Source organism: Callospermophilus lateralis, chromosome 18 (genome assembly GCF_048772815.1).
Source record: "Callospermophilus lateralis isolate mCalLat2 chromosome 18, mCalLat2.hap1, whole genome shotgun sequence".
Classification (NCBI taxonomy): Eukaryota; Metazoa; Chordata; class Mammalia; order Rodentia; family Sciuridae; genus Callospermophilus; species Callospermophilus lateralis.
The window spans coordinates 8,294,432-8,318,693 of NC_135322.1; the positions used below are offsets into that span (position 1 = coordinate 8,294,432).

Consider the following 24,262-nt stretch of genomic DNA (forward strand, 5'->3'; position numbering starts at 1 on the left):
GGGACAGCAGCTGGCCAGAGCCCAGATATGGTAGAACAGTGAGAGAGAAGAGGGGCAGAAGGAAGAGAGGAAAGGGGGGAGACATGACCAGAATATTCAAGAAATATGGGACAAAATTAAGATACAAAGTCTAGGAATCATTGGCATAGAAAAAAGCATTAAAGTACAAACTAAAGGAATGCACAATGTTTTTAATGAAATAATAAAAGAAAAATTTCTAAACTTTGAGAACAACATGGAAACACAAACACAAAAGGCACATTTAAATAAACAAGATGCAAACGTTCCTCTCCAACACACACTATAATGAAAATGTCTTATACACAGAGCAAGGATAGAATTATAGCTGTAAGAGAAAAAACCGGTTACATTTAGAAGTAAGCTAAAAATTAGAGTTCTACTGGATTTTCAGTCCAGACATTATAAGTTAGGAGACCTGGAATAATATACACAAATCCTAAATGATAACAGAGGCCAACCAAGAATTCTGTATCCAGCAAAGCACCTTCAGAATTTAAGATGAAATACAAACTTCTCATGGTAAGCAGAGACTAAAAACAACAAACAAACAACAAAGACATGGCCACTGAACCAGCCCTACAGGCACACTCAATGAAATGTTCATGCAGAAGAAGTGAAAACAACATCAGCACCAGTGCAGGATGAATTTCACTGGATGAATAGTCAACTACAGAAGAAGCAAGTCTGAATCAAGAATTAGAAACCAATTAAAATATCAGGAAATAAAGATCATCTCCATAATAACACTGAATGTTAACTTTCCAATCAAAGCACAGACATTGGCAGAATGAATTAAAAAACAGGACCCCACCATGTAAGACCCACTTTACAGGCAAAGACACCCACAGGCTGAAGGTGAAGGGATGCAAAGGTATATATATATTAATCAAGTGTACCTAACAGACATCTCTAGAATATTTCATCCATCAAAAATAGAATTCACTTTTTTCTCAGCTGTACATAGAGACTTTTCAAAATAGACCATATTTAAAAAAATAAATAAAAAATAGACCATATTTTAAAACACAAAGGAAGACTTAGCAAATATTAAAAAATAGCAATCATTCCTTATATCATATTATAATGGAAAAAACAGAAATCAATAAGATTAAACAAGTCATTTTAACATCTAGAGATTAAATATTATGCTTCTGAATGAGAAATGGGTCAAAGGAGAAATTTAATAAAAGGACTTTAGAAACATATGAGAAAAAGACATACAGCATAAAATCTCTGGGACATTATGAAAGCAGTTCTAAGAGGAAAGTTTATAGCATTAAGTGTGTGCATCTCTGAAAACCAGAAAGATCCCTAATAATCTAATGTTAGACCTCAAGACACTAGAAAAGGAAGAAAAAAGTAATTTCAAAATAATTAGAAAATGGAAAATAATTAGAATGAGTGCCAAAATTAATGAAATTAAGAATAAAAAACAATTCAAAGAACCAATACAACAGAGTTGGTTCTGTGAAAGGATCAAGAAGATTGATAAACCCTACCCAAACCAACCAAGAGATAGAGAGAAGAACCTAATCCACTAATTTACGGACTCAGAAGGAGATACCAGCACAGACACATCTGAAATTGAGAGGATCAGTAGAAACTATCTGGAAAAGTTTTGCTCCAACAAACTGGAAAATCTGGAAGACACTGACAAATTTCTGGACAATATGACCTGCCCAAATCGAGACATGGGGATATCGAAAACCTAAACAGCCAATATCAAACTATGGGATTGAAACAGAAATTACAAGCTTTCTAAAAAGGGAAACCCGAAACCAGCTGAGTTCTCAGCTAAATTCTACCGATTGCTGAAATAAAATCTTACATTCTTCTTCCTCAAATCATTCCATGGAATAGAAAGGGAGGGAACCCAAATTTGTTCTGGGAAGCTGATATCCTTCTTATATACAAACCAGACATAGAAAAAGGGAAGAAAACCACAGACCCATTTCTCTCTAAACATAGACACCAAAAAATACATAATGGACTATTAACAAAGTGCATTCAAAACAGATCAAGAAGGTGGGGCACCTTGGTCAAGTGGGATTCCCCGAGGGATGCAGAGTCGATTCAACATACATAAATCAGTAAGCGTAATTCCTCTCAGAGCAGAATTAAGGACAAGAATTACACATCACCCCACAAGCAGAAAAAGCCTTTGATAAAATCCAGCTTTAAAAAAGGTGGAGAAACTAGAAGACGGAGAGCAGAAGAAACCCTGGGAGTCGGCAGGCTCACCACCAGGGTCTGCTGCCCCAAGTGTGTTCCCAGAGGAGGGGCACCACCCCTCACCTGCCCAGATGGAATATTTTTCTCTATCTGTCACTCAAGGGACCCTTCAGCCCACACTTGAGTTCCCAAATAAACGCTGCTATTGATCAAGCTGGTGCATAGGGATTCCTCCTTGGAATCCTAACAGTCATTTCATGGTGGTTTGTAGCACTACATTGTGGAAACTCCTGGGTGACATGTTTGGAGAGTCCCAGCAGAGGGACTAGACAGGAAGGACAGATTGTAGCCGTACAGTCAGAGCCTCCCGTGCCCCCAGGGACAACTGCAGACCATACACAGCCTGCACTCGAGGGCACTGGGGATAACTGTGGCCAGCGCAGCAGTGACTCAGGGGTCACCCAGCGTTCTCCATTTATAGAACAGGAACTTGGTTATCACCAGGAACAAGGGTGCTGCCGCACAGAGATCACAGTAGGCCAGTGGGTGCTGGACTCTGCTGTCCCTCAGACATGCACTGGTCCAGGCAGGGCATGGACTGAAGTTCAGAACTGAGAATGGACTCGGGTGACACAGTGGGATCCAGCAGAGAGCATGACTGTGTCACTCCTGGTGACAATTGTAGGCAGAGGGTGCTTCAGAGGAACTCTATGTAAGTGTCACCACACTGCTGACACAGGGACTCATTCCAATAAAGTAACCATTTTACCAAAAGAACTGAAAGGACACTTCTGAGAAGAGCAAATATAAATGGACAACAGATATATAAAAAAATGTTCAGCATCCCTAGCAATCACAGAATTGGAAACCGAAACGACATTGAGATTTCATCTCACTCTGCTGAGAAAGACAATCTTCATTTACACAAATAATAAATGCTGGGGAGGACGTGGGGAAAGGGCACACTCACACTTGGTGGGTGGAACTGCACTTAGTACAACCACTCAGGAAAGAACTATGGAGATTCCCCCAAAGACCAGGAATGGAACCCCATGTGACCCAGCAATCCCACTCCTTGGCATTTATCCATCTCTAAGTCAGAACACTGTAGTGATGCAGCCACATCAACGTATATACCAGCAGAACTCACAAGAACCCAGTTTTGGAACTAGCCCAGGTACCCATCAACAGGTAAACAGATTAAGGAAATGTGGTGTATACGCACAGAGGAGTATTACTAAGTCATAACAAAAGATGAAATTATGGCTTTTCCAGGAAATAGAAGGAACTGGAGAACGTCAGGCTGAGTGAAATAAGCCAACTGATTAAGGGAAGGGTGAGAAGTTTTGACTCATATGGAGAACCAAGAAAAAAGTAAAGGTGAGAAGTGTGTGTGGCAGGTGCTCTGGTATCATAAATATAGAGGGAATATCAGTGGAGAAGAAGAAAAAGACTGAGGGGGTAGGAGGGACCGGAGGTGAGAAAATGGAGAGCAGAATGGACAAAATCATGCAGTGTGCATTATAAATACAGCACAGTGGGCTCCACCTTAACGCATCTCTGTAAAGCATAAGTACATAAATACTAGTGGATAGAGAGGGAAAAGTGGGGGAGGAACATCACAGCCACTGGGGACGGAAGTGGAGCAAATGACATCCCATGTGCGTATGATTGTGTCAAAATGAAGCCAACTATTACGTGTCACCACAGTGCACCACTAAACCATCAGAAAGCTCACCATTTTACTCTGTCACCTGGGAGGTGTCCACACCTCCTCATTCAACTCATGGGATTGGTGGACGGTGTAACTGGCGACACGTATTAAGTGTGCTCAGTGCCTTAGACACATGTCACCACTCCACAACTACTGAGCACTCACAGGGTCACGTGATGGCCATAACTCTCTAGAATTTCTTGGTAATACTAGTAATAAAACAAAACTCAGGAAACAGTTTCCCTTTTATAAAAGGTAGCTCCTTGGTCTCGATGTGCCCAGTGTTCTGTCTGTCCAGAGCACATGTGCCCCTGCAGCTTTGCCTGACTCAGTTCCTCTCTGCCTTCAGCCAGACGAATACCCGTGCCCGACTGTTGGTCATTCTCCCCAGGAAGCACACAGCAGTGTGTGGCCACATAGATCTAGATTCAGTGTCCAACCTCCTAGTTCAACACACAAGTGCCCAGTCTATTGTTTCCCCCAGGAATCAGCAGGAAAAGTGGAAAGTGTTTTTGTTCCTGATCATCAACATCTACGTGAAACCCCGTTGCCTTCAATGCGGGGTTTACGTCATTGATCAGCTGGTTTTCCTTGTAGCTGACAGAAGCCCATGGGAACAGACAGAAATGGAGGTGCATCTTTCACATTCCTGGGATCAGTAGGTCACTATTATGGGCCCCCTGGATGGGCGGGTTCTTGACTATGAGAAGCTGTTGGTCCCTGAGTCCCCTGGGCACTGAGAGTGCTCGACCAAGGACGAAACAGAGCTTCGATGGATCTTTGATGTGGTAGATATGAAAATTCTCTCATCTCAGTCCCTAAATCCTGACAGCAGGCAACCCACTCCCACAGGTTAATCAGGAGGAAAGGGAGGACTGGGCCCTGGAGTCAGTGACAGTCCACCCCTCTGTCTGCTGACTCTAAAGCAGGTTCTTGTCCTTTAGAGTCAAGAGTCTTCCATCCACATTTCCACAAAGTCCTTCCAGCTATTATTTTTACACTGTATCTATTGATTTCATGTAAAATTTCTATTTTGAAAACTCTTCAAAACACATATAAACACACAAAAAAGGCTTTCTTCAGGCCCCACGGATCCATCAGGCCCATCCATTGCAGCACTTGCTATGGGGTCCCACCCATGAACTCACGCTCACATCCTGATCCTGAGGATCCATGAATGAGTCCAAAATTGCTCAATGCAAAGAAATTTTGATCACTGGTCACAATTTTGTTTAATCACCCAGTTAATTTGACAACTAGAAAAGTTAATGATTCTTTTGACTTTACTTCAAAGTCCAGTCTCCCGGTACCTCCCTCAACATCCAATGGTGGATACAGCTGGAACCCCTGCACCTCGCACAGAGAGCTCATCACCATGACAGATGGCTACTTGTGGTTTGAAGGGATACGTTTCCCTGTGGTTGGTTTTAGTTCTGAAGTTTTGAAAGAAGCAGGTGCTCAGTTTGTGATAAAGGATGAAGACACAGTATTGGTGACCTACCCCAAATCAGGTAAGGAGACAGGACAGGGACCATCAATGGGAAAGACGATGGCTGCGTTCCTCGCTTACTCAGCAGATGGATGGCCTGCCCTCTCCATGCCAGGGACCCCTGCTTTAGGGAAGAAGGGGCAGTGCCCCAGGCCACTTGCATCCAGACTAGGACAGAGTGACTAAGTGCTCAGCAGGGGTCATCTGAGGTATGAGAGGGAGATACAGGAGTGAATCGTTTTGTGTGGTGGCACAGGAGAAGGGGGTGGAAGAGGGTGGCCTGTGAAGCCCTCCTGGTGAAATACCAGCTGAACAGGAAGGAAAAGTCGGAATGGAGGTCCTGTGGTGGAGGGTACTGTAGAGCAGGAGGGTCGGCATGGACAGAGCCTGGGAATCAGAAAGAGCCTGGAAAATTCAAGGGATTGAAAGGACATGTGTCATGCACCTACAGGAGAGGGGCTGGGGGCAGGAGCACTGCAAACTGGGCGAGGATTGGGGTCAATGACATTTGAAGGGACACGAGATTGGAAAGACTAGGGAAGTTGGGACATATTAGAAGGATCTCAACCAAGAGCCAAGGGTTGGAAGCTACCAAAAATCCACTGGTTGTTTAATACGTAAACAAAATGTGGGGATTTGATACAATGGAGTAAGATTCAGCCTTAACCAGGACGACAGGCTGACTCCTTCTACAATATAGGTCAATACTGGGCCTCATGCTAAGTGCAGTCTGTTGGGCACAAAAGGACAAATACTATATGAATCCATGGGGCAAAGTGTATTCAAGTTCACAGAAACAGAGAGCCCATGGTGGGTTCCAGGGCCTGAAAGATGGAATTAGTAGGGAAATGTTGTTAAGAAGCAGAGAGTTTCAGTTTTTCAAGACAAAAAGCTTCTGGACATTGGCTGAGCAACAGCAGGAACATGCTGAACACTGCTCAGCACCACCCGATGGCATGCTTAAAATGGGCAGATGGTAAAGTGCATGTTATGTATTTTATCATAATTTTGTTCACAAGCCAGGTTGAAGTGAGTGACTGTCACTTTCCCTTCCTTCTCTAGGAACCCACTGGTTGGTTGAAATTCTTTGCCTGATTTACTCCCATGGTGATACCAAGTGGATTCGATCTGTGCCCATCTGGGAACGCTCACCCTGGATAGAATCTGATGGGGGTTACAAATGTTTAAATGAGAGTGAAGGTCCACGGCTCATGACCTCTCACCTCCCCTTCCAACTCTTCCCCAAGTCTCTATTCACTTCCAAAGCCAAGGTCAGTGCCTAATGTTCAGCCCATGCTTTCCCCTTCAATGTGCCTAGGTAACTCTGTAGATCTTGCTGGGGTGAGTGCTCACTGGGTAGATTGGTGAGACTGCGATTCCCAGTGGCCACAACCAGACCACACTTGTGTGCAAGGATGTGGACCATTCTGCAGATTAACCTCACATGAATTCAGGGGTAATATGACTGTCTAAAGTCAGAATCTTAGAAAACCACATTCCGTGTGTAACCAGAATCATAACTACATCTACACTAGAGTGTCCCAGCGTTCAGCTCTTACAGATGTCCGCCAATACTCCCTCAATCACAGCCTCCTGCTGGGTACGAGGAAGCACCCAAGTCAGTGTTGCCTGTATGTAGGGAGCACACCTGCATACACTGATGAATGCTCACATCCAGGGGACTGCTAAGAGTCGTGGCTAGCTAGGCAATAATGCCAGCCCTCTGCACGTCACTGTGCTCTGTGATCAGCAGCCTCTCCAGCCTCCCCTTGGCTGATGGGTTATCAGCACAGATCATGGATATCCAAGATCTAACAAATTAAGAATTGTAATGCTGTCGGCTGTTATATGTAAATTGATAATTATAAAATGTGTATTTGGTGAATGACCGCTATAACTAATTTATTAAAGGAACCCAACTTTTTTTAATAAAGATTAAGTAAGAACTTCCCAGGGAAAGATCAAGATCAAGGTGGGAAATGACTGACAGAGAGTGATTTATCATTTTCTCGTTTTCCCTAATTTAAGGTGATATATATCATGAGAAATCCCAAAGATGTTCTTGTGTCAGGTTATTATCATTGGAGTATGACACAACAATGTAAGAATCCAGAGTCACTGGAACAGTATTTTCAATGGTTCATCCAAGGAAATGGTGAGTGTTCTTAGCGTATATGTCTCTGTCCTGGACTCTGCTGGTCTTTCTCTTGTTTTGTGGTATACCTATTTTATTCTTCTTCTTCGTATTTTCCACATATGAGAGAAAGCAGACAACCCTTGACTCAGTGAGTCTGACTTGTTTCAATCAGCATGCTGGTCTCCAGTTTCATCCATTTTCCTGAAAATGACAAAATTTAGTCCTTCTTTATGACAGAGTAAAATCCATTATGTGTATGAACCACATTCTCTATATCCATTCATCAGTCAGTGGACACCAAGGCTGGTCCCAGAGCTCAGCTGCTGGGAGTTGAACTGCTGTCCACCTGGGGTGCATGTGTTGCTGTAGTGTGCTGAATTTGTTTTGATGAATCCCAAGGAGCTCTATGATTAGGGCACATGCCGGCTCCATTCCTAGTCTTTTCCTGAAACTTCATACTGATTTCCATGCTGTTGTACTAATTTCCAATCCCAATAGTGTGTAAGTGCTCCTTACACTCAATCTCTGCCGTGTTTATTCCTATTTGTGTTCTTGATGATTGCCATTGTAACTGGAGAGAGACATGATCTCCGTGTAGTTTCTATTTGCTTTTCTCTGGTTGTTAAAGACATTGAAATTTTTTTCATAAAATTGTTGGCCATTGTATTTCTTCTTTTGAGAAATGTTTGTGATTTCCCATCTGTTGACTTGATTATTTGGTTTTTGGTGTTAATATTTTTGGTCTTATCCCAATCAATAAATGGGCTAAGAAACCAAACAGGCACTTGTCAGAAGAAGATTTACAACCAATCAACAAATACCTGAAAAAATATTCAACATCTCCAGTAACAGAGAAATGCAAATTAAACCTACCCTAAGATTTCATCTCACTCCAGTCATAATGGCAATTTTCAAAAATACAAGCAACAAAAAGGGTGGTAAGGATGTGGTTAGGGTACAGGGCACACTCATACATTGCTGGTGGCACTGCAAATTGGTGCAACCACTCTGGAAAGCAGTATGGAGATTCCTTAGAAGACTTGGCATAGAACCACATTTGACCCAGCTATTCCACTCCTTGGTCTTTACCCAAAGGACTTAAAATCAGCAGACTATAGTGACACAGCCACATCAGTATTTGTACCAGCTCAATTCACAATAGGTAAACTTGGAAGCAAACTAGATGCCCTTAAATAGATGAATAAATAAAGAAGCTGTGGCACTTATACACAATGGAATGTTACTCAGCATTAAGAGAGAATAAAATCATAGCATTTGCAGGTAAATGGATGGAGGTTTAGAATATCATGCTATGCAAAGTAAGCTCATGCTGAAAAGTAAAGTCCAAATGTTCTCTCTGATAAGTAGATGCTGAACCAAAAGGGGCAAGGGCGGTGTTCAGGGGAAGAAGACAGGAATTTGATTGGGCAAAGCAGGGGAGGAGACATGGGGGCAGGAAAGATGGTGGAATGAGATGGACATCATTACCCTAAGTCCATCTGTGAGTGCAGATGTGGTGCGACTCCACATCATGCAAACCAGGGAAATGAAAAGTTGTGTTCTGTTTGTGTACAATGAATCAAAATGCATTCTGCTGTATGTATAACTAATTAGAAGAAAGAAATAATAATAATGAACTTATTTTGAGTTCTTTTTAAGTTCTGAATGTTAATCCTAGAAAATTTGCTGGAAAAAGTTTTGCTCCCTTCTGTGAGCCTATTCTCTCTGTCTCGTCTCTGGTGTGTATAACCTTCTTTTTTTAAAAAAAATTATTTACTCATGACAGTACAATACCTGACATGTCATACATTTAAATCATATGGGATATGATTTCTCATTTTTCTGAGTATACAGGTTGCAGAATCACATTGGTCCTGCATTGTGGAAGCTTTTAACTTGAGCCTCTCCATTTATCAACTCTTGGTTTTCTTTCCTGAACACTAGGAGTCTTATAGAAGTAACGCTTGCATCTACAGGTCGGAGGATAGGACTATGATTTCAAGTAGTAGTTACAGTGTTTATTGTCTAATTCCTGAGTTGATTTTTCTTCAGGATTTAGCTTCATCCTTCAAACCACACATATTCAGTTTTCCAAGCACCATTTATTAAATAGGCATTGTTTTCTCCAACATTTGCTTTTGGTGCCTTTCTTGAGGAACATTTGACTCCATCTGTGTGGATCTGTCTCTGAGTCTTCTCTTCTAATCTACCGATCTAAGTGAATGTTTTGATATTAGCACACTTTTTTGTTACTATACCTCTTCAGTATGATTTGAGACTGGATAGACTTTAAAACATGATAACTTCAGCATTATTATTATTATTATTCTTTGGCACTGGAGATTAGACCCAGGGCTCTGCAGCAGCTAGTCAAGTGCTCTATGACTGAGCCACATCCACAGCCCCTTTTCATACTTTATCTAGAGAGAGGGCCTCCCTAAGTTGCTGAGGCTGGCTTTGAACTCTCGATCCTCCTGCCTCAGCCTCCTAAGTATCTGGCATACAGGTTTGCACCATCACATTCCTCTACCTGGGTATTTGTTGAAACCTTTGTGAATGGAATTGCATTCTTGGATTCTTCCTCAGCAGATTCATTCTCGTGATGAAGAAAAGTGCTTGTTTTTTTTTTTTTTTTTTTTGCATGTTGATTTTGTATGTTGCTATTTTCCTCAATTGATCATTTCTAGGAGTTTTTGGGGAAAGGTTCTTGGGTGTTCACAGCAGAGCCTCCTATCACCTGCAAACAGTGATAACGAGGCTTCTTTCTTTCCCACTGGTGAGGTTTCGATTCCCTTCTCTGCCAACACCTCTGGCTCGAGTCTCTAGAGCCCTATTGAATGGCAGTGGTGAAAGTGGACATCCTTGCCTTGTTCCTGATGTTAGGAGAGATGCTTCCAGTTTTCCCCCTGAATAGCATGATGTTGGCTTGGGGTTTGTCACACACAGCCCTCATGATGCTCAGCCAAGTTCCTCCGTCAAGGCAAATTCTATTGATGTGGTGAACATTTATGGATTTGCCTGTGTTGACCAACCTTACATCCCTGGATTGAAATCAGCATCTCATGACGTACAGTCTTAAAGTGTGAACACAACATGTCCTGTGTATAATCTTAATGCTGAATAGGATTTGCTAAATTTTAATAAGCTGTTCTGTATCTGTGTTCACCAGGAATATTGGTCTGTTGTTTTCTTACTTGATCTGTGTTTCCCAGTTGGGTATCAGTATGCGACTAGTTTCATAGAATGAATTCAGGAAAGGTTCCCCTCTCTATTTCATTACCTAGTTTGAGCAGCATTGATCAATAATATGTGAATCAAGCTGTCAGTGTGTGTAGAGTGACACAGATGGCTCAGTCCTGTTTTTGCAGTGTGTAACCTGCATCCCTGTGCCTGCCCCACAGTGCCCTATGGATCATGGTTCGAGCACATTCGTGGCTGGATGTCCATGAGAGACAGGGAGAACGTCCTGCTGCTGAGTTATGAAGAGCTGCAGAAGGTGAGCCCCCTCTCATACTGACACCTACAGCACCCCAACATCCTCACTCTCCCTGAAGTCCCTGGTCCTATGTGTCTCCCCTTCATATTCCCTGTCAAAGCATAGGCTGTGGAGGTCACTGAGAGGAGATGGGCCTCTGGCCTCCATTTCCCTGCTTCTGTGAGACCCTCCCCAAGCTCCAAGCTCTTTCTTCCTATCTTCCAAACTATTGCATCTGGCAACCTCTATAAAGCCCTTCCACAAACTCTTGATCCTCCTGCCTCAGCCTCCGAGTATCTGGGAAACAGGCAGGTACCATCAGACTCCTCGACCAGAGTGCCACGGTTTATGCCACCTCCTGGGGGTGCCAAGGTCTCTGCCTGCAGGACCTGCTCTGTTCCCAGAAACCTAGCCATCAGAGGGGGTGGGGCAGAAAGCACTAATCCCAGAGTTAGGTCCACCTTTCTGGCTTCCCCCTTGACTGACAAAGTGACATGAATGTGAGGTGCCACTTTGGGTGACTATTGTGAGGGGTCAGGGGCTGGAGTAACAGGCAGGGCCTGTGGATGAGCTCAGCCCTGGTGGGTGGGTGCAGGGTACAGCTGGGAACAGCAATGACTTCCAGTGACCTGAGGCACAGGGTGGGACTGAGGAGAAGAGTAACTAAGTATATATTTCAAAATAGCAAATGGAGAGGATTTTGAATGTTCCCAACTAAATAAATACTGTCATCTGAGTTTGCAGATGTGCCACTTACACTGATTGGATTGTCACACTTTGAGCAGGTACTTAGCCTAACGCTATTTTTCTGCTGGTGCAGAAAAAACTGCCCATGAACTGCACAGAGATGCACAGGGCTCTGAGGGGGGCTCACAGGTCCAGATGGAACAGGAAGCTTTAAAATATTTAGAAGCTTTTTCAGAAGTGGTCAAAAATGAACAAAAGTAAAGGAGTGAGCAGACCTTAGAAAACCCTTGTCCTGTGGGTGTGTCTTGGGGACAGAGAAAGTGCCACAGGCTCAGGCATCTGTTCCCCTGGAGAAGGGACCCTGGTCCCCTTCCTGCAGCTGCTTCCTGTCCTGCTGTGTCCTCAGATGAGGTCGGTCCTCAGGGAGGAGCCTTGGTGCCCCCTTCAGCCACCTCAGCAGCAAGCTGCACACTCCTGTGATGCTCCTCTCCAACCAACAACCTGTGCTTACATCATTGCCACAGTTGGGTCTTCTGTCACTCAGTGACTGGGGCTCGTGGAAACATGACAATAATAAAGGACTGTGGTGCTGACAGGAGGTCTAGGTCTCCAAGGAAACCCTCTCTTCTCATAACGACCTGTTCCCTTGCTGTGATCTCCCAGGAAAACCCATGGATAATCATGGGGTCAAGTTAAGGAGGCGTTGTAAAGCCCCGTGTGTTATTAAGTGACAGTCAAGGGACGCAGGATCACTTGGGGTGAGCATTAGCCTTTGGGGACTGTGTCTCCCTGCCTTATCTTGAAACCTCAGGCGTCTCCTTAGAAACCCCAGCCCCTGCCTTTGGGGTGTCCTGACTCCGCCTCCTGGAAGCCCCTGTGATCTTCAGTCACCACAGACCTCAGCCCTCTGCTGGCCCTGTCCCTGCCTCCCTGCTCTGGGTCCCCAGCAGGCTGCTCCCATCCTGACGTCATTCCCCTCCTCTTCCTCCCCACAGCCCTCCTAACACCCTTCCCATCCTCCAAGTCCTGCTCTCCTGCCCGCTCACAGCTTCCCTCTTCATGTTCACATGTAGGACCCAAGGAGCGCCATAGAGAGGATCTGTCAGTTCCTGGGGAAGAAGTTGAGTCCAGAAGAACTGGACTCCGTCCTCAAGAACAGCTCCTTCCTGACTCAGTTCCTCTCTGCCTTCAGCCAGACGAATACCCGTGCCCCGACTGTTGGTCATTCTCCCCAGGAAGCACACAGCAGTCTGTGGCCACATAGATCTAGATTCAGTGTCCAACCTCCTAGTTCAACACACAAGTGCCCAGTCTATTGATTCCCCCAGGAATCAGCAGGAAAAGTGGAAAGGGTTTTGTTCCTGATCATCAACATCTACATGAAACCCCGTTGCCTTCAATGCGGGGTTTACGTCATTGATCAGCTGGTTTTCCTTGTAGCTGACAGAAGCCCATGGGAACTGACAAAATGGAGGTGCATCTTTCACATTCCTGGGATCAGTAGGTCGCTATTATGGGCCCCCTGGATGGGCGGGTTGCTTGAACATGTGGAGCTCTTGGTCCCCGAGTCCCCTGGGCACTGAGAGTGCTCGATCAAGGACGAAACAGTGCTTCCATGGCTCTTTGATGTGGTAGATATGAAGATTCTCTCATCTCAGTCCCTAAATCCTGACAGCAGGCAACCCACTCCCACAGGTTAATCAGGAGGAAAGGGAGGACTGGACCTGGAGTCAGTGACAGTCCACCCTTCTTTCTGCTGACTCTGAATCAGGTTCTTGTCCTTTAGAGTCTTCAGGCCACAATGCAGAATGTCCTTCCAGCTATTATTTTTACACTGTATCTGTTGATTTCTTGTAAAATTTCTATTTTGAAAACTCTTCAATATGTAAATAAACAGATCCCATGGATTCATCAGTGGGGTTATTTTGCAGCACTTGCTATGGGGTCGCGTACATGAACACATGCTGAGATCCTGATCCTCTCATTCCCTGAATGAGTCCAAAATTGCTCATTTAAAAGAAACTTTGATCACCAGTCACAATTTTGTTTAATCACCCAGTTAATTTGACAACCAGAAAAGTTAATGATTCTTTTGACTTTACTTCAAAGTCCAGTCTCCCAGTATCACCCCCAACATCCAATTGTGGATACAGCTGGAACCCCTGCACCTCGCACAGAGAGCTCATCACCATGACAGATGGCTACTTGTGGTTTGAAGGGATACGTTTCCCTGTGATTGGTTTTAGTTCTGAAGTTTTGAAAGAAGCAGGTGCTCAGTTTGTGATAAAGGATGAAGACACAGTATTGGTGACCTACCCCAAATCAGGTAAGGAGACAGGACAGGGACCATCAATGGGAAAGGCGATGGCTGAGTTCCTCGCTTACTCAGCAGATGGATGGCCTGCCCTCTCCATGCCAGGGACCCCTGCTTTAGGGAAGAAGGGGCGGTGCCCCAGGCCACTTGCATCCAGACTAGGACAGAGTGACTAAGTGCTCAGCAGGGGTCATCTGAGGTATCAGAGGGAGATACAGGAGTGAATCGTAAGCAGATTTGGGCGTTTGTGTGGTGGCATGGAGAAGGGGGTGGAAGAGGGTGGCCTGTGAAGACCTCCTGGTGAAATACCAGCTGAACAGGAAGGAAAAGTCGGAATGGAGGTCCTGTGGTGGAGGGTACTGTAGAGCAGGAGGGTCGGCATGGACAGAGCCTGGGAATCAGAAAGAGCCTGGAAAATTCAAGGGACTGAAAGGACATGTGTCATGCACCTACAGGAGAGGGGCTGGGGGCAGGAGCACTGCAAACTGGGCGAGGATTGGGGCCAATGACCTGTGAAGGGACACGAGGTTGGAAAGTCAAGGGAAGTTGGGACATATTAGAAGGATCGCAGCTACGAGCTAAGGGCTGGAAGCTACCAAAAATCCACTGGTAATTTAATGCGTAAACAAAATGTGGGGAGTTGATACAATGGAGTAAGATTCAGCCTTAACCAGGACGACAGGCTGACTCCTTCTACAATATAGGTCAATACTGGGACTCATGCTAAGTGCAGTCTGATGGGCACAAAAGGACAAATACTATAGGAATCCCTGGGGCAAAGAATAGTCAAGTTCACAGAAACAGAGAGCCCCATGATGGGTTCCAGGGCCTGATAGATGGAATTAGTAGGAAAATGTAGTTAACGAGCAGAGAGTTTCAGTTTTTCAAGACAAAAAGCTTCTGGACATTGGCTGAGCAACAGCAGGAACATGCTGAACGCTGCTCAGCACCACCCCATGGCATGCTTAACACGGGCAGATGGTCAAGTGCATGTTATGTATTTTATCATAAGTTTTGTTCACAAGCCAGGATGAAGTGAGTGACTGTCACTTTTCCTTCCTTTTCTAGGAACCAACTGGATGATTGAAATTCTCTGCCTGATTCACTCCCATGGTGATACCAAGTGGATTCGATCTGTGCCCACCTGGGAACGCTCACCCTGGATAGAGACAGATGGGGGTTACACACTTTTAAATGAGAGAGAGGGCCCGCGGCTCATGACATCTCACCTCCCCTTTCATCTCTTCCCCAAGTCTTTATTCACTTCCAAGGCCAAGGTCAGTGCCTAATGTTCAGCCCATGCTTTCCCCTTCCCAGTGCCTAGGCAACCCTGCAGATCTTGCTGGGGTGTGTGCTCACTGGGTAGATTGGTGAGACTGCAATTCCCAGATATAATTTAGGTTCATGTGGCCAAAACCAGACCACACTTCAGGGCAAGGATGTAGACCATTTTTCAGATTAGCCTCAGCTGAATTCAGCGGTAATATGACTGTCTAAATTCAGAATCTTAGAAAACCACATTCCATGTGTAACCAGAATTATAACTGCATCTACACTAGAGTGTCCCAGCTCTTACAGATGTCCGCCAATTCTCACTCAATCACAGCCTCCTGCCAGGTACAAGGGAGCACCCAAGTCAGTGTTGCCCGTATGTAGGGAGCAGAGCCAGCATACACTGATGAATGCTCACATCCAGGGGACTGCTAGAAGTTGTGGCTAGCTAGGTAATGATGCCAGCCCTCTGCATGTCTCTGTGCTCTGTGATCAGCAACCTCTCCAGCCTCCCCATGGCTGATGGGTGATCAGTACAGATCATGGATATCCAAGATCTAACAAATTAAGAATTGTAATGCATTCTTCTGTTATATGTAAATTAAAATGATAATCATAATATATATATTTGGTGAATGAATGCTATAACTAATTTATTGAAGGAACCCATCATGTCTAATAAAGATTAAGTAAGAACTTCCCAGAGAAAGATCAAGATCAAGGTGGGGAAATGACTGAGACTTACTTTTCATTTTCTCATTTTCCCTAATTTAAGGTGATATATATCATGAGAAATCCCAAGGATGTTCTTGTGTCAGGTTATTATCATCAGACTATGACAAAAGTATGTAAGCAACCAGAGTCACTGGAACAGTATTTTCAGTGGTTCATCCAAGGAAACGGTGAGTGATTTTCACATATAGGTCTCTGTCCTGGACTCGGCGGGTCTTTCTCTTGTTTTGTGGTATACCTATTTTATTCTTCTGCATATTTTCCACATATGAGAGAAAACAGATGACCCTTGACTCAGTGAGTCTGGCTTGTTTCAATCAGCATGCTGGTCTGCAGTTCCATCCATTTTCCTGCAAATGACACAATTTAGTCCTTCTTTATAACTGAGTGAATTCCATTGTGTATGAACCACATTCTCTGTATCCATTCATCAGTCAGTGGACACCAAGGCTGGTCCCAGAGTTCAGCTGCTGGGAGTTGAACTGCTATCCACCTGGGGTGCATGTGTTGCTGTAGTGTGCTGACTTTGTTTTGATGGATCCCAAGGACCTATATGATTAGGGCACATGCTGGCTCCATTCCTAGTCTTTTCAGGAAACTTCAGACTGATTTTCTTTACAATTAGTGTTGTACTAATCTCCAATCCCAATAGTGTGTAAGTGCTCCTTTTCACTTAATCCCTGCCAGTGTTTATTACTATTTGTGTTCTTGATGATTGACATTGTAACTGGAATGAGACACGATCTCCATGTAGTTTCTATTTGCTTTTCTCTGGTTGTTAAAAACGTTAAAAATTTTTCTCATAAAATTATTGGCCATTGTATTCCTTCTTTTGAGAAATGATTGTGATTTGCCCATCTCTTGATTTGGTTATTTGGTATTTACTGTTAAGTCTTTTCATCTTATCCCAATCAATAAATGGGCTAAGGAACTGAACAGGCACTTCTCAGAAGAAGATATACAATCAATCAACAAAGACATGAAAAAATGTTCAACATTTCCAGTAAGTAGAGAAATGCAAATTAAAACGACTCTAAGATTTCATCTCACTCCAGTCATAATGGCAATTTTCAAAAATACATGCAACAAGAAGTGTGGTATGATGTGTTAAGGGGAAAAGGCACACTCATACATTGCTGGTGGCACTGCAAATTGGTGCAACCACTCTGGAAAGCAGTATGGAGATTCCTTAGAAGACTTGGAATGGAACCACATTTGACCCAGCTATTCCACTCCTTGGTCTTTACCCAATGGACTTAAAATCAGCAGACAATAGTGACACAGCCACACCAGTATTTATACCAGCTCAATTCAAAATAGCTAAACTCAGAAGCAACCTAGATGCCCTTCAATAGCTACATGGATAAAGAAACTATGGCACTTATACACAATGGATTATTACTCAGCATTAAGAGAGAATAAAATTATAGCATTTGCAGGTAAATGGATGGAAGTTTAGAATATCATGCCATGCAAAGTAAGCTAATGCTAAAAAAACAAAGGCCAAATGTTCTCTGTGATAAGTGGACTCTGAACCAAAAGGGATGGTCAAGGGAAGAATGGAGGAACTGTGATTGGACAAAGCAGGGGAGGAGACATGGGGGCAGGAAAGACGGTGGAATGAGATGGACATCATTATCCTAAGTCCATGTGTGAGTGCAGATGTAGTGGGACTCCACATCATGCAAACCAGGGAAATGAAAAGTTGTGTTCTGTTTGTGTGCAATGAATCAAAATGCATTCTACTGTATATATAACTAATTAGAAGAAATAAATAATAATAATGAACTTATTTTGAGTTCTTTTTATGCTCTGGATGATAATCTTCTGTCAGAAAATTAGCTGGAAAAGGTTTTGCTCCCTTCTGTGAGCCCTCTCTCTCTGTCTCTCTCCTCACTGTGTGGAAGCTTTTAACTTGAGCCTCTCCATTTATCAACTCCTGGTTTTCTTTCCTGAACACTAGGAGTCTTACAGAAGTATCGCTTGCACCTACAGGTCAGAGGATAGGCACTATGATTTCCAGTAGAAGTTACAGTGTTCATGGTATAATTCCTGACTTTTGATCTACTTGGAGTTGATTTTTTCTGCAGGATTTAGCTTCATCATTCTAACTATATATTTTCAGTTTTCCAAGCACCATTTATTAAATAGGCTTTGTTTTCTCCAACATTTGCTTTTGGTGTCTTTCTTGAGGATCATTTGACTCCATCTGTGTGGGTCTGTCTCTGAGTCTTCTCTTCTAATCTACTGATCTAAGTGAATGTTTTGATATTAGCACACTTTTTTTGTCACTATACCTCTTCAGTATGATTTGAGACTGGATAGACTTTTAAAAATTATAACTTCAGCATCATTATTATTATTCTATGGCAGTGGATTTAGACCCAGGGCTCTGCAGCAGCTAGTCAAGTGCTCTATGACTGAGCCACATCCCCAGCCACTTTTCATACTTTATCTAGAGAGAGGGCCTCCCTAAGTTGCTGAGGCTGGCTTTGAACTCTTGATCCTCCTGCCTCAGCCTCCCGAGTATCTGGGATACAGGTTTGCACCATCACATTCCTCTACCTGGGTATTTGTTGAAAACTTTGTGAATGGAATTGCATTCTTGAATTCTTCCTCAACACATTCATTCTCATGTTGAAGAAAAGTGCTTGTTTTTTGCATGTTGATTTTTGATGTTGTATTTTCCTCAATTGATCATTTCTAGGAGTTTTGGGGGAAAGGTTCTTGGGTGTTCACAGCAGAGCCTCTTATCACCTCTTATAACGTGGCTTCTTTCTTTCCCACTGGTGAGGTTTTGATTCCCTTCTCTGCCAACACCTCGAGTCTCTAGAGCTCTGTTGAATGGCAGTGGTGAAAGTGGACATCCTTGCCTTGTTCCTGATGGTAGGAGAGATGCTTCCAGTTTTTCCCCAATTAGCATGATGATGGTTTGGGGTTTGTCACACACAGCCCTCATGATGCTCAGCCATGTTTCTCTGTCAAGGCAAATTCTATTGATGTGGGGGAATACATTTATGGATTTGCCCATGTTCTCCCAAACTTACATCCCTGGATTGAAAATCAACATCTCATGATGTACAGTCTTAAAGTGTGAACACAACTTGTCCTGTGTATAATCTTAATGCTGAGTAGAATTTGCTGCAATTTTAATAAGCTGTTCTGTATCTGTGTTCAGCAGAAATATTGGTCTGTTGTTTTCTTACATGATCTATGTTTCCCAGATGGGTGTCAGTATGCGACTAGTTGGATAGAATGAATTTAGGAAAGATTCCCCTCTCTATTTCATTACCTAGTTTGAGCAGCATTGATCAATAATATGTGAATCAAGCTGTCAGCGTGTTTAGAGTGACAGGGATGGCTCAGTCCTATTTTTGCAGTGTGTAACCTACACAGCTCTGCCTGATCCACAGTGCCCTATGGATCATGGTTCGAGCACATTCGTGGCTGGATGTCCATGAGAGAGAGGGAGAATGTCCTGCTGCTGAGTTATGAAGAGCTGCAGAAGGTGAGCCCCCTCTCATACTGACGCCTACAGCACCCCAACATCATTACTCTCCCCAACGTCCCTGGTCCTATGTGTCTCTCTTCTATGTTCCCTGTCAAAGCAAAGGCTGTGGAGGTCACTGAGAGTAGATGGGCCTCTGGCCTCCATTTCCCTGCTTCTGTGAGACCCTCCCCAAGCTCCAAGCTCTTTCTTCATATCTTCCAACTAATTGCATCTGGCAACCTCTAAAGGGCCCTTCCACAAACTGAGGCTGAGTGAAATGGCTTATCCACCCCCTAGGGCTGCCAAGGTCTCTGCCTGCAGGACCTGCTCTGTTCCCAGAAACCTAGCCATCAGAGGGGGTGGGGCAGAAAGCACTAATCCCAGAGTTAGGTCCACCTTTCTGGCTTCCCCCTTGACTGACAAAGTGACATGAATGTGAGGTGCCACTTTGGGTAACTATTGTGAGGGGTCAGGGGCTGGAGTAACAGGCAGGGCCTGTGGATGAGCTCAGCCCTGGTGGGTGGGTGCAGGGTACATCTGGGAACAGCAATGACTTCCAGTGACCTGAGGCACAGGGTGGGACTGAGGAGAAGAGTAACTAAGTATATATTTCAAAATAGCAAATGGAGAGTATTTAGAATGTTCCCAACTAAATAAATACCGTCATCAAGTTTGCAGATGTGCCACTTACACTGATTGGATCGTCACACTTTGAGCAGGTACTTAGCCTAACGCTATTTTTCTGCTGGTGCAGGAAAAAAACTGCCCATAAACTGCACAGAGATGCACAGGGCTCTGAGGGAGGCTCACAGGTCCATAAGGAACAGAAAGCTTTAAAATATTTAGAAGTTCTTTCAGAAGTGTTCAAAAATGTACAAAAGTAAAGGAGTGAGCAGACCTTAGAAAACCCTTGTCCTGTGGGTGTGCCTTGGGGACAGAGAAGGTGCCACAGGCTCAGGCACCTGTTCCCCTGGAGAAGGGACCCTGGTCACCTTCCTGAGCTGCTTCCTGTTCTGCTGTGTCCTCAGATGAGGTCGGTCCTCAGGGAGGAGCCTTGGTGCCCCCTTCAGCCACCTCAGCAGCAAGCTGCACACTCCTGTGATGCTCCTCTCCAACCAACAACCTGTGCTTACATCATTGCCACAGTTGGGTCTTCTGTCACTCAGTGACTGGGGCTCGTGGAAACATGACAATAATAAAGGACTGTGGTGCTGACAGGAGGTCTAGGTCTCCAAGGAAACCCTCTCTTCTCATAACGACCTGTTCCCTTGCTGTGATCTCCCCGGAAAACCATCGATAATCATGGGGTCAAGTTAAGGAGACATTGTAAAGCCCCATGTGTTATTAAGTGTCAGTCAAGGGACGCAGGATCACTTGGGGTGAGCATTAGCCTTTGGGGACTGTGTCTCCCTGCCTTATCTTGAAACCTCAGGCGTCTCCTTAGAAACCCCAGCCCCTGCCTTTGGGGTGTCCTGACTCCGCCTCCTGGAAGCCCCTGTGATCTTCAGTCACCACAGACCTCAGCCCTCTGCTGGCCCTGGCCCTGCCTCCCTGCTCTGGGTCCCCAGCAGGCTGCTCCCATCCTGACGTCATTCCCCTCCCCTTCCTCCCCACAGCCCTCCTAACACCCTTCCCATCCTCCAAGTCCTGCTCTCCTGCCCGCTCACAGCTTCCCTCTTCATGTTCACATGTAGGACCCAAGGAGCGCCATAGAGAGGATCTGTCAGTTCCTGGGGAAGAAGTTGAGTCCAGAAGAACTGGACTCCGTCCTCAAGAACAGCTCCTTCCAAGTCATGAGACAAAACAAGATGTCCAACTTTGAAATGTTGCCTGAAGCTTTCATTACTAGGCCTTTCTTACTTACAAGAAAAGGTAAATGTCCTGGATTCAGAGAGGGTGAGCCTACGTGGGCATCTTGTGTTTCCCCGGCACTAAGAATGCAGGTGTGGGACATTTCAACTTGAGCCCTTCATGGCCCAGAAAGCCTCTCGTGCCCTTCAGGAAAACTGTGTCATGGGCCTGGGATGGGCTGCAGGTTCCTGGGAAGGTGACTCCGTCTTGGGAAGGAGGGGGTTCTGGAGATGGTGGTGTCTGGGCTACTCCACTGGTGACTTGCCACAGAGCACTGCCCTAAAGAGAGGGAGACACAGAGAAAGACACGACTGGAGAGAGTGAGAGGAGGGCATTAGCCATGAGACATTGTAAGGCCTCCTTCCTGTGAGCAAAGATGAATCATGTCCCCACCCTTGGGTTCAGGCCTATTGATAATGTCTGCTCCAAGTAGTGGCAGGACCTGTTTTGCCATATTCCTCCAGTTCACATGGATCTGAAACGGTGCCCCATGAAATCAATACACTAAATGCTTCAAGGGATATTCAGGAGGTCAGGATTCCTGCCACCCAGTGAGCCTGGAACTCAGAGCTATAAAACAGAGATGGGTATGGGACTCAGGGTGGAGCCAAGGCCTAGCAGAAGAAATCAGTAAAGATTGTTCTACTAATGAAGATAACTATGAAAATGGGAGTCGTGTGTGGTATTAGGACAGCCATGACATAAGACATAGGCGGCTACTTTATATTCATTGGAGTGTATTGTTTACCTGCACATCTTACATTGGGTTAGCTATTGTTATATTGTTAATAATTTATTAGATCAGTCTGCTATGTGAAAATTAATGTATATGATGCATAATGCTGTAATCACATAAGTAAAGGTAAGAATCATGTCCATATATTTAGCACCCATGTCACCACCACCAGTCTGTCACTGGGTTTCCCCTCCTGGGAATTTTTAAAAAATCCTTTTCTGTAAAGCAGGGTATTATGCTAGTCTCTTCCTCATTCTTTATCAATCCTTTCAAAAAATATTTATTGAGCATATACGGTGTAATTCCTTTAAGCAGTAATTCTTAAGAAATTTGTGAAAATGATCTTACACCCTAATATGTTAGAAATGCATATCTTATGCATTTCTAACATATGCAGCTCAGAACATATCATGTTTGATCATTGCTATGAACGAGGATGGAGATGTAGGGTTCTGAGCTGAGAGCCCCACTGTGTCACTGCACTGGAGTAAACATATGAGTGAGGCCAATGGACAGAGGTGGAGGTGTCTGCTAGGACAGCACTCTGGGGTGAGGAGCAGGGAAGGTAAACACCCTGAGGAGGGGGCACATGGCAAGTCTGAAGCTGAATCAGAAGACTGTGTCATGGAGCCGAGAGAGCAAATGGGCAGTCCCAGGGACGGAGTCCCAACCAACAAGGACCCTACAGCTAGAGCCTCAAAGCACCAGGGAACTTGGCTGAAGGAGACTGGACGTCCTGGGAGACTCTGAGCCTCCAGGGACTGGAGCCACTGGGTTTGGCAAGGGGTCACCATGGGTTCCTTGTGCAGAAGAACTGATCACAGGGATTGGCCAGGGCAGAGAGACTACTGACCTGCTCTCATCACCCAGGTCAGAAATTTTGTTACCTTGGGCCAAAGGGCTCAAAAAACAAGTGGTCAGCCTTAGTTCCAGTCCAGGTGTTCTGATTTATAGCCAGGATGGCTGCTTGTGGATTCTGTGCAGGGTGGTTTGGAGAGAAGGGCAGTCAGGACCACCTTCCAGACAGGGAGAGGGGAATGCGCATGGTGGCCAGGCAGGAGAAGGCCTCACCATGTCCCAGGGGTCACTCTGCTGTCTTGACAGAGCAGGGAGGAGGTAGCCGTCTTAAGACCTCTCCCTGGATCTGATCTGCGTCTACTTCATGTTTTCCAGGCATCTGTGGGGACTGGAAGAATCACTTCACAGTGGCCCAAGCTGAAGCCTTTGATGAAGTTTACCAGGAGAAGATGGCGGGTTTCCCCAAAGACCTGTTCCCATGGGAGTGAGCTCCGCCAGATCCAGGATCTTCCATGGACACAGTGAAGGTCTTCCTGTCCTGGGACATGCTCAGGACTGAGGGGCTCTTCACATACAAACCACTTCTACAGGGAAAGGGGGCGGGGGGAGAGGGTAACATAAAGAACAATGGAATATAAGATAATCGAGAGCAAAAGGACTTCTAGTCGGTCAGAGGAGGAGAATGGAGGGGGAGGGGCTTGTGGGGAAGGGGATCAGGAAGGGAAATAAACTTCCACACATGGGTGGGTTTCTCTGCATGAACCCAACTCCTATGTGAACCTACAAAGCTCTGACAGAATTTAAAACCTGTTTCTTCATTCTGGAGCCTGTATTTTGCTTCTCTGATCACTTGCTTGTAAAAATGACTGGAATTTCCCTATTCACTTTGTCACATCCTGGCATTTAAAAACTCATGTATAATTTTAAACAGACAGAAGCCTACCAATGTAAGATGAATATCACCCAGAATCGTCTCTCATTCTTAAAACAAGAAATAAAATGTAGCAGCACTTGAGGTTCCTTTTCTTTATGTTCATCTCCAGATTGTGTTGTGATGAGGATCTGGAGGACTGCAATTTCCAGACTAGTTTTATTTTCTTTCCTCGTGGTGTTTATATCATAAATAACAATTGCTCTGTCTGAGACTTTTAAAATTTACATCAATGTGAAAGGAACAATATATTCTGAGCTCTCCTTTCTACTCAGACTTGGGACACAGTTTTCTGTTCTCCTGTAAGTGACTCTGGGTTTCCTCCTCACCAATTTCCCCATATTTAAAGCACTATTTGGCAAGCCTACACAAAGTTAGAGTTTTCTTAGGATACATTAGAACTGAACTGGACTGTTCACTCATTGGCCCCTGTAGGTGTTATG

The 24,262-nt window shown here is 44.6% G+C and overlaps 2 protein-coding genes across 2 annotated transcripts; both read left to right on the forward strand.

Moving 5' to 3' along the window:
* Positions 1-5,282: 5,282 nt before the first annotated feature.
* Positions 5,283-13,159, forward strand: LOC143384323 (sulfotransferase 2A1-like). Its single transcript, XM_076839354.1, has 6 exons — positions 5,283-5,418; positions 6,459-6,667; positions 7,425-7,551; positions 10,935-11,029; positions 12,769-12,912; positions 13,136-13,159. The coding sequence occupies exons 1-6, from the start codon at positions 5,283-5,285 to the stop codon at positions 13,157-13,159; spliced, it is 735 nt and encodes a 244-aa protein (XP_076695469.1).
* Positions 13,160-13,885: 726 nt separating this feature from the next.
* On the forward strand, positions 13,886-23,376 carry LOC143383808 (sulfotransferase 2A1-like). Its single transcript, XM_076838748.1, has 6 exons — positions 13,886-14,021; positions 15,078-15,286; positions 16,057-16,183; positions 19,427-19,521; positions 21,198-21,375; positions 23,264-23,376. The coding sequence occupies exons 1-6, from the start codon at positions 13,886-13,888 to the stop codon at positions 23,374-23,376; spliced, it is 858 nt and encodes a 285-aa protein (XP_076694863.1).
* Positions 23,377-24,262: the final 886 nt, after the last annotated feature.

Bases quoted from the DNA above. Each gene is read 5' to 3' on its own strand.
- LOC143383808 (XM_076838748.1), top strand. From the start codon at position 13,886: ATGACAGATGGCTACTTGTGGTTTGAAGGGATACGTTTCCCTGTGATT. The intron at 15,287-16,056 runs GTCAGTGCCTAA...CCCTAATTTAAG, and splicing joins TATTCACTTCCAAGGCCAAG to GTGATATATATCATGAGAAA. The intron at 21,376-23,263 runs GTAAATGTCCTG...CATGTTTTCCAG, and splicing joins TTTCTTACTTACAAGAAAAG to GCATCTGTGGGGACTGGAAG.
- LOC143384323 (XM_076839354.1), top strand. From the start codon at position 5,283: ATGACAGATGGCTACTTGTGGTTTGAAGGGATACGTTTCCCTGTGGTT. The intron at 6,668-7,424 runs GTCAGTGCCTAA...CCCTAATTTAAG, and splicing joins TATTCACTTCCAAAGCCAAG to GTGATATATATCATGAGAAA. The intron at 12,913-13,135 runs GTTGGTCATTCT...TTTTCCTTGTAG, and splicing joins CGAATACCCGTGCCCCGACT to CTGACAGAAGCCCATGGGAA.